Source organism: Schistocerca nitens, chromosome 1 (assembly GCF_023898315.1).
Source record: "Schistocerca nitens isolate TAMUIC-IGC-003100 chromosome 1, iqSchNite1.1, whole genome shotgun sequence".
NCBI lineage: Eukaryota > Metazoa > Arthropoda > Insecta > Orthoptera > Acrididae > Schistocerca > Schistocerca nitens.
The window spans coordinates 114219921-114236143 of NC_064614.1; the positions used below are offsets into that span (position 1 = coordinate 114219921).

Genomic DNA, 16223 nt, shown 5'->3' on the forward strand with positions numbered 1-16223 from the left:
AGTTGCACAGGTCACACCAATATTCAAGAAAGGTAGTGGGAGTAATCCACTAAATTACAGGCCCATATCGTTACCGTCGATATGCAGCAGGATTTTGGAGCATATATTGTGTTCGAACATCATGAATTACCTCGAAGAAAACGGTCTATTGACACACAGTCAACATGCGTTTAGAAAACATCATTCCTGTGAAACACAAGCAGCTCTTTATTCGCTTGAAGTGTTGAGTGCTATTGACAAGGCATTTCAGATCGATTTCGTATTTCTGGATTTCCGGAAGGCTTTGCACTGTACCACACAATCGGCTTGTAGTGAAATTGCGTGCTTATGGAATATCGTCTCAGTTATGTGACTGGATTTGTGATTTCCTGTTAGAGAGGTCACAGTTCGTAGTAATTGACGTAAAGTCATCGAGTAAATTGATTTCTGGCGTTGCCAAAGGTAGTGTTATAGGCCCTTTGCTGTTCCTTAGCTATATAAACGATTTGGGAGACAATCTGAGCAGCCGTCTTAGGTTGTTTGCAAATGATGCTGTCGTTCATCGTCTAGTAAAGTCATCAGAAGATCAAAACAAATTGCAGAACGATTTAGAAAAGATATCTGAATGGTGCCAAAATTGGCAGATTGGCAGTTGACCCTAAATAGCGAAAAGTGTGAGGTCATCCACATGAGTGTTAAAGAGAATCCCTTATACTTTGGTTACACGATAAATCAGTCAAACGTAAAGTCCGTAATTTCAACCAAATACCTACGAATTACAATCGCGAAAAACTTAAATTAGAAGGTACACATAGAACATGTTGTGCGGGAAGGTTAGAAAAGACTGCGTTTTACTGGCAGGACACTTAGAAAATGTAGCAGAGATCCTAAGGAGACTGCCTGCACTAAGCTTGTCCGTCCTCTTTTAGAATACTGCTGCGCGGTGTGGGATCCTTACCAGACAGGACTTACGGAATGCATCGAAAAAGTTCAAAGAAGGGCAGCACGTTTTGAATTATCGCGAAAAAGGGGAGAGAGTGTAACTGAAATGATACAGGATTTGGGTTGGACACCATTAAAAGAAAGGCGTTTTTCGTTACGATGGAATCTTCTCACGAAATTCCAATCACCAACTTTCTGCTCCAAATGCGAAAATATTTTGTTGACATCAACCTACATAGGGAGAAACCACAATAAAATAAGGGAAACCACAGCTCGCACGGAAAGATATAGGTGTTCGTTCTTTCCGCGCGGTGTACGAAATTGGAATAATAGAGAATTGTGAAGGTGGTTCAATGAACCCTCTGGCAGGCATTTAAATGCGATTTGCAGAGTACTCAAGTCGATGTAGATGTAGAAGATCTTTGTTACAAGCAATAGCTGTATAGCATTTTCTGGGTGCTGGAAAAGTTTCAGTATCAAAGTGTAAATGCATACAGATTGTGTAAAATTGTGTGAAGTGATGTACCAACTGGTCATCAGAATGGAAGCAGACAGATGCACGCTAACAGAAAAAAGCCGCCTATACTGCAGCAGTAAGTACAAAACTAAAATTTTGCATCCATTTTGACAGATAGCCAGTAATCGCGGCGATATATTAAAGCGTGATCCATCTTTTTGTCACAGAGCCAGCACCCAGCATTATGGTAGAAACAGTGATGCAACTTTCAGAAAACCATCTGAAGACGAACCTGAAAAGGTTCGAAAACCGGTTCATGAAAAATAAATAATTATTCAAGAAAATGACTGCAGTTTTATGTAGTTACATCAAATGTTTGCTTCATTTCATATCGCTTTGGAACGTTACGCCTAGATATACACTCCTGGAAATTGAAATAAGAACACCGTGAATTCATTGTCCCAGGAAGGGGAAACTTTATTGACACATTCCTGGGGTCAGATACATCACATGATCACACTGACAGAACCACAGGCACATAGACACAGGCAACAGAGCCTGCACAATGTCGGCACTAGTACAGTGTATATCCACCTTTCGCAGCAATGCAGGCTGCTATTCTCCCATGGAGACGATCGTAGAGATGCTGGATGTAGTCCTGTGGAACGGCTTGCCATGCCATTTCCACCATTCGCCTCAGTTGGACCAGCGTTCGTGCTGGACGTGCAGACCGCGTGAGACGACGCTTCATCCAGTCCCAAACATGCTCAATGGGGGACAGATCCGGAAATCTTGCTGGCCAGGGTAGTTGACTTACACCTTCTAGAGCACGTTGGGTGGCACGGGATACATGCGGAGGTGCATTGTCCTGTTGGAACAGCAAGTTCCCTTGCCGGTCTAGGAATGGTAGAACGATGGGTTCGATGACGGTTTGGATGTACCGTGCACTATTCAGTGTCCCCTCGACGATCACCAGTGGTGTACGGCCAGTGTAGGAGATCGCTCCCCACACCATGATGCCGGGTGTTGGCCCTGTGTGCCTCGGTCGTATGCAGTCCTGATTGTGGCGCTCACCTGCACGGCGCCAAACACGCATACGACCATCATTGGCACCAAGGCAGAAGCGACTCTCATCGCTGAAGACGACACGTCTCCATTCGTCCCTCCATTCACGCCTGTCGCGACACCACTGGAGGCGGGCTGCACGATGTTGGGGCGTGAGCGGAAGACGGCCTAACGGTGTGCGGGACCGTAGCCCAGCTTCATGGAGACGGTTGCGAATGGTCCTCGCCGATACCCCAGGAGCAACAGTGTCCCTAATTTGCTGGGAAGTGGCGGTGCGGTCCCCTACGGCACTGCGTGGGATCCTACGGTCTTGGCGTGCATCCGTGCGTCGCTGCGGTCTGGTCCCAGGTCGACGGGCACGTGCACCTTCCGCCGACCACTGGCGACAACATCGATGTACTGTGGAGACCTCACGCCCCACGTGTTGAGCAATTCTGCGGTACGTCCACCCGGCCTCCCGCATGCCCACTATACGCCCTCGCTCAAAGTCCGTCAACTGCACATACGGTTCACGTCCACGCTGTCGCGGCATGCTACCAGTGCTAAAGACTGCGATGGAGCTCCGTATGCCACGGCAAACTGGCTGACACTGACGGCGGCGGTGCACAAATGCTGCGCAGCTAGCGCCATTCGACGGCCAACACCGCGGTTTCTGGTGTGTCCGCTGTGCCGTGCGTGTGATCATTGCTTGTACAGCCCTCTCGCAGTGTCCGGAGCAAGTATGGTGGGTCTGACACACCGGTGTCAATGTGTTCTTTTTTCCATTTCCAGGAGTGTAGTTGGACACTACTGATACTGTATCCGAACATAACGTGTTTGTTTTTCCTATTCGTCCGCATTAATTTATGTTTTTATACCTTTAGAGCTAACGGCATTCTAAACTCCAACTAGAAATTTTGTCTTAGTCAACTTGTATCCAGTCACTCATCTTCGACACCTTTCCGTACCCACAGCATCATCAGCGAACAACTACAGATTGCTGCCCAACCTGTCAGCCAGAACATTTATGTATGTATAAAATAATAGCGATCCTGTCATACTTCCCTGGGACACCCTTGTCTCTACTGAACACTCGCCGTTGAGGACAACATACTGGGTTCTATTACTTACGAAGTCTTAGAGATTCTCACATATCTGTGAATTTATTGCATATGCTCGTATCTTGGTTAAAGTCTACAATGGGGCATCGCGTCAAATGCTTTCCGGAAACCTAGAAATATGGACTCTGCCTGTTGCCCTTCATCCACAGTTCGGAGTATATCATGTGGGAAAAGGACAAGCTGAGTTTCACACGAACGTTGCTTTGTAAAACCATGCTGATGCGTGGACATAAGCTCCTCGGTCTGAAGAAAATTTATTACGTTTAAACTGAGACAATGTCAAGGATTCTGGAGCAGTTAGGGAAATTAGTCTGTAATTTTGAGGACCTGTTCTTTTGCGCTTCTTCTACACAGGAGTCAGCTGCGCTTTTTTTCCGTTCTTTGGGACTTTACGGTGGGCGAGTTGCCCCTGATAAATGCCCATCATAACTAGGATACCAAATGGCGTATTACAGTAGCGTAATACAAGACCCCACACCACAGTTCATAACAAAAACGCCTTGAGTGTTTTACGAATGCTTGACTGGCCAGTGCTGTCCTCTTATTTGTGACCGATTCAGTATATCTGGGATCTGAAGGGATGAGTTATACAGTACTTTCACATCAGCCTACAGTCAGTAGTGTTCATGATTTGACAGAGCATATGCTTCAGGCAGGGCAGGAAATTTCTATTCCAAAAGGAATACTAGACAGCATTTATTCGTGTGAGGGGCTCGCACCTCATCCTGATGATGGACATCGGATCCGGATGAAATATCAGTTTACTCAATTAATGCCTGTTTCGTGGTGAACCTCTGTACAAAGTTTCACGAACATCGGATTATTGTAGCATCGCCCAACACTTTGCGATTCCGTCAGTGTAGTTGAGGTCTCTCTAAGGTAGGTGGATATTGGTGTCGACAGCTACATCTACATGGTTACTGTGCAATTCACACGGAAGTGCCTGGCAGAGGTTCATCGAATCATTTTCATACTACTTCTCTACCATTCCACTCTCGAATGGCGCGTGGGAAAAAGGGACACCTAAATCTTTCCGTTCGAGCTCTGATTTCTCTTATTTTATTACGATGGTCATTTCTCCCTTCGTAGGTGGGCGTCAACAAAATATTTTCGCAATCGGAAGAGAAAGTTTGTGATTGAAATTTCGTAAATAGATTCTGCCGCAAAGAAAACCGCCTTTGTTTCAGTGACTGCCACCCCAACTCGCGTATCATATCAGTGACACTCTCACCCCTGTTGCCAGATAACACGAAACGAGCTGCCCTTCTTTGCACTTTTTCGATGTCCTCCGCCAATCCTACCTGGTAAGGATCCCACACAGCGCAGTAATACGCCAGGAGAGGACGGACAAGTCTAGTGTAGGCCGTCTCTTTAGTGGGTTTGTCGTATCTTCCAAGAGTTCTGCTAACAACGTACAGTCTTTGTTTCGCCTTCCCCACAAAATTATTTATGTGGTCTTTCCAGTTTAAGTTGCTCGTAATTGCAATTCCCAGGTATTTAGTCGACTTGACAGCCCTTAGATTTGTGCGATTTATCGTATACCCAAAATTCATCGGATTTCTTTTAGTACCCATGGGGGTGACCTTGCACATTTCTTTGTTTAGTGCCAATTGCCACTATTCACACCGTACAGAAATTCTCTCTAGATAGTTTTGTAATTGGAATTGATCTTCTGATGATTTTACTAGACGGTAAATTACAGCGTCATCTGCAAATAATCTGATGAAACGTTTGAATTCAGCTACTTATGCATTAAGGGTCATTGCAAATTTTGGTGGTAAACATCTTAGTAAATTAGCTTACTACGCCTATTTTCACTCATTGCTTGCATATGGCATCATATTTTGGGGTAATTCATCACTGAGGAATAAAGTATTTATTGCACAAAAGCGTGTAATCAGAATAATAGCTGGAGTGCACCCAAGATCATCCTGCAGACATTTATTTAAGGATCTATGGATATTCACAGTAGCTTCTCAGTGTATATATTCACTTATGAAATTTGTTATTAACAACCAAACCCAATTCAAAAGTAATAGCAGTGTGCATAACTACAATACTAAGAGAAAGGATGATCTTCACTATTCAAGATTAAATCTAACTTTGGCACAGAAAGGGGTGAATTATACTGCCACTAAAGTCTTTGGTCACTTACCAAATAGTATCAAAAGTCTGACAGATAACCAACAAGTATTTAAGAAGAAATTAAAAGAATTTCTGAATGACAACTCCTTCTACTCCATAGAGGAATTTTTAGATATAAATTAAGAAAAAACCAAACAAAAAATTATAAAAAAATAAAAAAGTTGTTATATTAACTTAATTATGTTGTAAAATTAACTTAATTATGTCATGTATTGGAAAATTTGACTCGTTCCACATCATTATTAAATATCGTATTCATGATCCATCTAACTAGTATTAATCTAATCTAATCTAATCTAATCGAAGGGAACTGCTCAGATTATCACCTACATTATTTATATAAACCAGGAGCAGCAGAGGGCCTATGACACTACCTTGCCGAACGCCAGATATCACTTCTGTTCTACTCGATGATTTACCGTCTATCACTACGAACTGTGACCTCTCTGAGAGGAAATCACCAATCCAGGAACACAACTGAGACGATACTCCGTATGCAAACAATTTGATTAACAGTCGCTTGTGAAGAACGGTATAAAAAGCATTCTGGGAATCTAGGAATATGGAATCGATCTGGTGTCCAGCTGATCTGTCCAGAGATTCAGCCCAAAGGCCGAGGCAGGGGCGGGAACGGGCACCTGCTGTCCCGACCGCGCCGGCCGCCACTCACCGATCCGCGCCAGCCGCGGCGGAAGCTGCTGCGGTGAGCCGCCCTGCGCGCCGCCTCCGCCGCCGCCGCCCGCGCCGCCCCCACCGCCTCCGCGGCCTTCCTTTCGCCTCCGGCTCCGGCGCCTGCACTGCGCGCCAGCCACTGCTGTACCCAAGGGCCTCCTGCAACAGACAGAGGTCAAGTTTCAAAACTGTCTTTTCGCTCTGTGTGCAGAAGTATAGCACTAGGAAGCCTGTAAAAAGGATTATTTTTTTCTTTATCATTTAGTTCTGGTCATTATATGTAATGGTAAATGGCAGTAAATTCAAACAACACATCTATCAGAACGTAAGTATTTCAGGGTATATCATTGGTATAAGAGCCTGTTTTCGACTATCGAAACTGAACAATCGGTTGGTACAGTATGTAACGTTAAGCATATGTTGGGGAGCTATTCAGCCGCCTGGAATTGGTACGTGGTGAGGTGAATTTCTTCGAGCAGCTAAACACTAGCTGGTGTGGCCCAGTGCCCAGCCCAGTTGAGGTGACTGATATGGCCCTGTCCCAGGTGCAGAAGTGCCAGCGAATGGACGGATGGGAGTAAATCCCCCATGCTGGTAATTTGGACGACAGTAGATCGGTAAGCAGCCGTGCACGCCGATGCTGCAGCGTGAGTTGTCGTGGTCATGAACGGGAGTGTGGTTCTTTTTTTGTTAATATTTGATTTTTTCTTTTATTTTCTTTAAATATTTGTATTTCTCCATTTCTCTTATGTTGGTTATTTTTTTTATTCGTTGTTGTTTATTTCTAAAAGTTTTACTCTTACTTGTTTATCACTTTTTCTTTGCATTATATGTATGTTTTGTTAAACTAAATGTTCTTTTTGCACTAATTTTATTTAATTATCAAGTGATCTTGGATTTAGCAATTGATTTAGTATCGGCATAATTCGTGCCAGCAGCTGCGGTTATACGATTGATACAAGTGAATATTATAGGTTAAAACAGTTGTTTATATTGTTTAGGTTAAAATATAAATTTGTAAGGTGAAATGTTAAAATTTGTTTGTACTCTTTTTCTGAATCTGTGAAATTTAAATAATAAATTAGGATTATATACCCTATTATTTTAAATGTTAATTATACTTACCAGAGTACTATAGTTAAGGTCCTTAAACCCAAAGAATTTGGCGGTATCTCATTCCATTGAGAGGTGCTGTGGTAGCTGTACGATCTGCCACTGCTGCCTTTACAGTACTACGAGCCTGGTGGGGTCTGTTTTGCGTTGACATCCGGAACCTTGTCTACGCATGTGAGGACGTTCACGTGACCACTGACACCAGAATCGTTGCAGAACTGACGTGGCACGTCCAACTTGTGTGCAGTTCTCCGAAAGGACCATCCCGCTACTCGCTCAGTTGGCTGTAGGAAGTGCGTCTCCGTGGCATGGTTGCCTGCTTACTTCACACGTTTGCACCACACTGAGCATTCTGGAAGCATTCCGTATTAAAGAGTGGACAGAGATGGCGCTCTCGTAACTATGCCGCTACACTATCGGTTGGCGGACGACGTTGAAATTATTGTCAGTTCAGCTGCTATCCTCCAAGTGGCATATGGAGGCATCATATCAAAATCGACACCGTCTTTCCAGGTGTACTAATTTCTTTTTCTGGCGGTGTATAAATGTAGCGTTCACTATATATCCTTCTTTACAGTTTTTCTACTATTTAGTACAATAATACTCTCAACTCCTCCCTTTCATTCACTGCGTTTGCTATAGTTCGCAGATTATAGTTGCTCATGTAATAAATAACTTTGTGAAACGAACAAATTTGCAACCCGCCGTTATACAGCGTGTGCGCGAATCTATCATACGTGTGTTTCATTCCGATTGCCCGAGAACTGCTGCTCGCACATTGTACTATATACTTCTGGGAACTGTATTTAAAGTCAGAGAATGATGTGTATTTTTCTTGATCCTGATTTTTTGTATGTTTGGGTAAAGATACAGGGCAAGTATGTGAGTACAGTTTTACATGGAACTTATCACTGTTGACTAATACACTTGAGTTCATTCAGTGTAACGTAACGAGAGAGGTCATCCCTTGATTGCACGGTCATCTACACTATTTACATTTAGGTGAACATTCCCGCTGTTATATGTGCCAGCGTTGAACATCACAGTATACCGAACTGTGGACAGTGAATGCCTCCAAAAACATGTTTAGAAAAAAAATTCACTTTGCACAAACGAAATTTTCGAAAAGAACCTGAAAGTACCCAGGAGAAAAGATGTGCGATAATGTTGGGAAACAGAGTAACAACGCTTGGATACTGAAGGTAATTTATAAGTCAGCAGGTAGAAGAGTTCTAGAAAGACCGAAGAAGACATATGTAGAATAAAGAGTCCTGAAAATAAGAAAATGACGGAACTATAGATGTGCAGGTGACGCTACGAGATGCAATATGAAGAATGGATAGGAGCTCTAAAATCATACTTGGCAATAACGCAACACATACGAGACCACGGTTCATATGAGAATTCCCTGCAAAAAAGTTACGAACCACGGAGAGGTCTCCCACGCCCGGGTTCCCGGGTTCGATTCCCGGCGGGGTCAGGGATTTTCTCTGCCTCGTGATGGCTGGGTGTTGTGTGCTGTCCTTAGGTTAGTTAGGTTTAAGTAGTTCTAAGTTCTAGGGGACTTATGACCACAGCAGTTGAGTCCCATAGTGCTCAGAGCCATTTGAACCATTTTGAACGGAGAGGTCTCTGCAACTGTTTGAGGCGTCAACAAGGCGGAATGGCTCAACTAGCTATAGTGATACTTCTCAATATTTCTTTCTTTTTATATCCTACACCTAATGTATACTCTATTTGACCACAAGTATCTCAACATTTATAAGTGGACATTAATATGGTATGTATCTATCCTTCGCCTTTATGATGAGCTGAACTCTGTTGCGGATACTTTAAAGAAGATTTCTGAATGTTTTGTAGGGAGCACATTGTGCTCATGTGGGAGCGATATAGATGTAAAACAATAAACTGGTAGCCAAGATCGCAGGAATTCTTTTTATTCCATGACTACCGGTTTCAGCGAAACTAAAGCCGCCATCATCGGATCTAGGGAGGACAGAAAACACTATAAAAGTGGGATTGTTTTCCACTTATATAACATGTATGCATATAAATTTATTTACATACCTTAGGACACATACAGGTTACAACATCAAGGCAAACAATGGTGATATTAATAGTTGCCTATAACACGCAGACCTTACAAAATTGTCGTAAGTAACACATAGGCGTCCAAGAGAGATGACATTATAAATGTTAAGTGTCTCCATCACATACAAGCGCAAGCTAGGTACTACCGCAACTACGGCTATGTTCTTACACTACAGGCCGCGTCGCGAGATAGCGCTAGCAGAAGAGGCGCCAATGAATGCTACAGCTCGCGTCATAACAGGCTCTGCAAGTGTGGTAACACTACGTCATTAGGGCTTGTACATAATTCTAGAGATTACTGTATCACGTAAACATATACAAAACTTATGAAAGCTGCAGACCTACACGACTGCACATCTGCCTGGTCACAAATACACTCCTGGAAATGGAAAAAAGAACACATTGACACCGGTGTGTCAGACCCACCATACTTGCTCCGGACACTGCGAGAGGGCTGTACAAGCAATGATCACACGCACGGCACAGCGGACACACCAGGAACCGCGGTGTTGGCCGTCGAATGGCGCTAGCTGCGCAGCATTTGTGCACCGCCGCCGTTAGTATCAGCCAGTTTGCCGTGGCATACGGAGCTCCATCGCAGTCTTTAACACTGGTAGCATGCCGCGACAGCGTGGACGTGAACCGTATGTGCAGTTTACGGACTTTGAGCGAGGGCGTATAGTGGGCATGCGGGAGGCCGGGTGGACGTACCGCAGAATTGCTCAACACGTGGGGCGTGAGGTCTCCACAGTACATCGATGTTGTCGCCAGTGGTCGGCGGAAGGTGCACGTGCCCGTCGACCTGGGACCAGACCGCAGCGACGCACGGATGCACGCCAAGACCGTAGGATCCTACGCAGTGCCGTAGGGGACCGCACCGCCACTTCCCAGCAAATTAGGGACACTGTTGCTCCTGGGGTATCGGCGAGGACCATTAGCAGCCGTCTCCATGAAGCTGGGCTACGGTCCCGCACACCGTTAGGCCGTCTTCCGCTCACGCCCCAACATCGTGCAGCCCGCCTCCAGTGGTGTCGCGACAGGCGTGAATGGAGGGACGAATGGAGACGTGTCGTCTTCAGCGATGAGAGTCGCTTCTGCCTTGGTGCCAATGATGGTCGTATGCGTGTTTGGCGCCGTGCAGGTGAGCGCCACAATCAGGACTGCATACGACCGAGGCACACAGGGCCAACACCCGGCATCATGGTGTGGGGAGCGATCTCCTACACTGGCCGTACACCACTGGTGATCGTCGAGGGGACACTGAATAGTGCACGGTACATCCAAACCGTCATCTAACCCATCGTTCTACCATTCCTAGACCGGCAAGGTAACGTGCTGTTCCAACAGGACAATGCACGTCCGCATGTATCCCGTGCCACCCAACGTGCTCTAGAAGGTGTAAGTCAACTACCCTGGCCAGCAAGATCTCCGGATCTGTCCCCCATTGAGCATGTTTGGGACTGGATGAAGCGTCGTCTCAGGCGGTCTGCACGTCCAGCACGAACGCTGGTCCAACTGAGGCGCCAGGTGGAAATGGCATGGCAAGCCGTTCCACAGGACTACATCCAGCATCTCTACGATCGTCTCCATGGGAGAATAGCAGCCTGCATTGCTGCGAAAGGTGGATATACACTGTACTAGTGCCGACATTGTGCATGCTCTGTTGCCTGTGTCTATGTGCCTGTGGTTCTGTCAGTGTGATCATGTGATGTATCTGACCCCAGGAATGTGTCAATAAAGTTTCCCCTTCCTGGGACAATGAATTCACGGTGTTCTTATTTCAATTTCCAGGAGTGTACAACATACCGAAAAGCAAATTCAGATTTCATGAGAACTGCGGAATTACAAAAATGTATATCTGTCAGGTCCTATACGTAATAAGATACGATCATATACAGATATTTTATGGAATCTGCGGGGTTACACACAGCACATCAGTCTGGTGATATATAAAATCTACGGAGAGTATATACAAATTTTAAGAACATTACAGGGTTACACAGTGCATACCCATCTGGTCATATATAAAAATACCAATAAAACAGACTTTGCTTATGAGCGCAGATTTTTCCGGTCATAGCAAATGCAAATCTGCCTGGTTACATATAAAACATACCGAAAAGAAATGCAATTTTTCTCAGACTGCCGAGTGCACATCTGTCGGGTCATATATAAAACCTATCAAAAGTCATATATAAATTTAAGAACACTGCAGGGTTACACAAATGCATATCCGTCTGGTCTTATATTAAAAACATGTATACATGTTAGATATTTGGAATCTAAGTCCACTTTCATAGTGTTTTCTATCCTCCCTATATACTATGATGGCGGCTTTAGTTTTGCCGCAACCGGTAATCACGGAATAAAAAGAATGCCTGCGATCTTGGCTACCAGTTTATTGTTTTCTTAATATTTGTTGAGGAATGACAGCCCATTCTTCCTGAAGAGCCGAAACCAGAGAAAGTAGCGATATTGGACACTGGAGTCTGGAGCGAAGTGTACGCTCTAACTCATCTGAGATGTGTTCCACTGGCCTCAAGTCTGGACTTTGGGTTGTCTAGTCGATTTCAGGAATGCTATTGTTCACAAACTATTGGTGCTGCTTTTTGACTGGTTGCATTTCCACCCAGTCAAAAACACTATCGTCTCCGAACTGTTCCGCTAATGTACGGAGTACACAATACTGTAAAACGTGTTCATACCCTCCCGCATTTATCATTTCCTTAAGCGCAATGAGGGGAACACACCCCTCCACACTCCACTGTTGGCAGCCACCGTTCTCCGGGCTTTAGCCAAATCTGAACACTTCCGTGATATTGCCGTATAGTATAGCGTGACTCGCTCTACAAGTCACTCGTTTCCAGTCACACACTGTCCACTGGCGTAGCCCTTTACACCACATCAAGCATCGCTTAGGACTGACGACAGAAATGTGTGGGTTGTAAGGAGCTGCGTGACCACTGTACTCCATCCTTTATATCTCGCTACTCACAGTCATTGTACTAGCCGGACAGCTCATAGTACTCTGGAAGTCACGAGTGATTGCATCTGCTGATTTCAAACGATTTTTTTACAACCAACCTCGGCGGTACTAGACAGTCCCTGTCTGCCAGTAGGTGAGGTCTGCCCGGTCTTGGTTTAGATGTGATTATTCCTTTGCGTTTCCGCTTCGCAGTCACATCACCAACAGTCGATTTGGGTGCCTTTAGAAGGTTGAAATGTCCCTAATGGATTCGTTACTCAGGTGACATCCAGTGACTGATCCACGTTCGAAGACACTGACCTATCCTGACCAATCCATTCTGCTGTTACCGTATCTCTGTTGGCAACACAACACTCCCCACCTCCTTCTGTACCGGCAGATACACGTCTAGTGACATCTATTGGTCAATTCCGCATGATATAGATTATCTGGATACTTTTGATCAGATACTGTATTCAGTGAGTATCCAAAATTGCTAAATTCTTTTTCATCCGATGTAACCTATGTGATCAAAAGTATCCGGACACCTGGCTGAAAATGACTTAAAAGTTCGTGGCGCCCTCCATCGGTAATGCTTGAATTCAATATGGTGTTGGCCAACCCTAAGCCTTGATGACAGCTTTAACTTCCGCAGGCATACGTTCAATCAGGTGCTGGAAGGTTTCTTGGGGAATGGCAACCCATTCTTTTCGGAGTGCTGCAGTGAGGAGAGGTATCGATATCGGTCGGCGAGGCCTTCGAAAACATCAGAAAGGTGTAGTATAGGATACAGGTTAGGACACTATGAAGGCCAGTCCATTACGGGGAAGTTATTGTCATGTAACCACTCCGACACAGGCCATGCATTATGAACAGGTGCTCGATCGTGTTGAAAGATGCAATCGCCATCCCCGAATTGCTCTTCAACAGTGGGAGCAAGAAGATGCTTAAACATCAATGTCGGCCTGTGCAAGGCCCCTCGATGAAAAACACTACCACACCATAACACCATCGCCTCCGAATTTTACTGTTGGTACTACACACGCTGGCAGATGACGTTCACTGGGCATTCGCCATACACACATCCTGCCATCGGGTCTCCACATTGTGTACCATGATTCGTCACTCCACACAACGTTTTTCCACTATTCAATTGTTCAATGTTTACGTCCCTTATATCAAGCGAGGCGTCGTTTGGCATTTACCGGTGTGATGTGTGGCTTATGAGCAGCCGCTCGACCATGAAATTTAAGTTTACTCACCTCCCGCCTAACTGTCATAGTACTTGTAGTGGTTCCTGATGTGATGGTCTGGATAGATGTCTACCTATTACACGTTATGATTCTCTTCAACTGTCGGCGGTCTCTGTCTGCCAACAGACGAGGTCGAATTGTACGCTTTTGTGGTGTACGTGTCCCTTCACGTTTCCACTTCGCTATCGCACGGAAACAGTGGACCTAGGGATGTTTAAGAGTGTGCAAATCTTCCGTACAGACATATGACACAAATGACACACAATAACCTGACCACGTTCGAAGTCCGTGAGTTCCGCGGAGCTCCCCATTCTGCTCTCTCACGGTGCCTAATGACTACTGAGGCGACTAGTATGAAAAACGTATGTTTTTGCAATTGTCCGGATGCGTTTGATCACATAGTGTATCATAAAAATTTATTATTCACACTATAGTTTACAAACTACTGATTATAACGATACAATTAGTTTATATACTAACATTTTATTCATTAAAATATTTCAATTTTAGTGTCATGCAAACTCAGGCACTTTAAAATTTGATCCCGCTAGTAACCGTCCGTTTCAACATTGACATATCTTATTTGAAAGCCACAGTTTTTTGTGTTTGAAATAAACATATTATTTTTTCCGAAACCAGATATTTCAAAAGCTATACACTTTCAGAATTTTCTGTTTTCTTTTTCCAGAATATTCGAATCTTGAACGTAATTTGTCCTAAATCCGTTGTTATAGTTTTGAGCCTTGATTTTTCTGTTGCCAAAAACGCATAACTTTCCCAAAATAACATGTTAGCTAAAGAAATATCCAAATTATAAAATGAAAAATGTCGTAGTGCGCTTGGAGAGCCCAGTACACATTAAAACTTTCTCGTATCATTTTGCCAATTTCTTTGTTATACAGCGTATAGTTAATCAAGATGACTTCAATGACTAATCAGTTTTGTGTTGATTTTTCGACTTTTTTGTTATTATCTAAACTGTAATAGCTTATCATATTACTATTTTATCAGTTTTATATTTTACCTGTGACCGATTGTTACGAAACTAGTTATGATGTACTAAGCAACTAGTACGTCAGTGGCTGAGATTAAATTATATTCATACGTTATAGGCTGCTGACCCGAAAGTCTCTATCGCAATGGAAAAAATCATGCAGTTTCAGACAATTTTAATGTATGTAAATCAATCCAGAAGTTCCCAGAATTGATATGATGATTATAGCAGGATATTTAAGGGATTTAATATTTCTTGATTTAGTAGCAGTAACAAATACTGCTCATGTTCCAGCAACACGTCGAGTAACTAATGACGTAACTAAGACAACGTTAGGTGGTATAGCATATCGAAATACAGCGTAATGGAAAGCATGGAATAAATTCTTTGTGTTAGTTCAGAAATTACGAACTCCGATTCTGTAGATGTTGGCAAAGGAGATCGTAAAAGCCCAAGGAAAACCGTTAGTGTGTGAACGGAGTAAGAGGTTACGTAAAGGACGAACAAGCACTGGAGATGATGCCAAGCCACGTGTCTACTCTCACCGTGACTAAAACATGGAGCACGTGGGTCAAAACAGCTGCGGAGATTATTGATAACATTACGAATCGCGAGGCCGTTTTACAGTATTCTGTTTGACGGTCTGAACGTGCATCGATTTGTTACCTAATTTTTTTGGCGTCATTCTGGAACACGTGTAACGTTATGAAAGGACGACTCACTGCTAGAGTGGCGGCGCTGAATGTTTGTTGGTGGGCTAACGAAGCAAGACACGCAAGGTCAGCATAAAATTCAGATGCCTGAACGACCAACTCGGGTTCTCACGAGGCTGTAGCGTGGCTGAGAGGACTTTGAGATGAAACAGTGGCAGCTAAGATGGACGATACGAAAAATGAATATTGTGTATTTTAACGAAATTAAGTTACAGACCCTACAAACATGATACAAAAGAAGCAAGTACATCAAAAAAATCGCAGCGATGAACTCACTGCCACTCCAGCGATTTTCTAGAATGGTTATTATAAAAGTTACTGTTGTTTTAACCATGACGGATTATAGAAACCATAACAAATGAATCCCTGGAGCAATCTGATCGTATGAAAGTTTATGAAGTCAGTAAAGACCAAAACACGCTGGTTCTTAAATCAAGCATGTGTATAAAGAATTACCTGAGTATGTTGAAAGTCATTCTGGAAATGTGAAAATACAGGATATCTCATAAAGAATATACATTTTACAAAGAATTATGTTGTCAAAACTATCGATCGCAGCAACAGGCTCTGTTATTGGAAGAAGGAATACATTATCTAACTCATATTCACTGTCGGTAGACGTTGGTTGACTTCTGTTTGATTGATTACCGCCACATGTTACAAAATGGCTACTCCGCAACATAAATCGTGTTGTGTAATTCCGTGATTACAGTGCAAGGGCGTTTCAGGTTGAG

General features: G+C 43.9%; 1 protein-coding gene across 1 annotated transcript in view; it reads right to left on the minus strand.

Moving 5' to 3' along the window:
* The window catches only part of LOC126242117 (dentin sialophosphoprotein-like), a 162970-nt gene that overhangs the window by 16741 nt on the left and 130006 nt on the right, over nucleotides 1-16223 (minus strand). The window contains exon 6 of the mRNA XM_049948063.1: nucleotides 6359-6519. Within this exon, the coding sequence (XP_049804020.1) occupies nucleotides 6359-6519 (161 nt within the window). The remainder of the gene's footprint in view (nucleotides 1-6358; nucleotides 6520-16223) is intronic.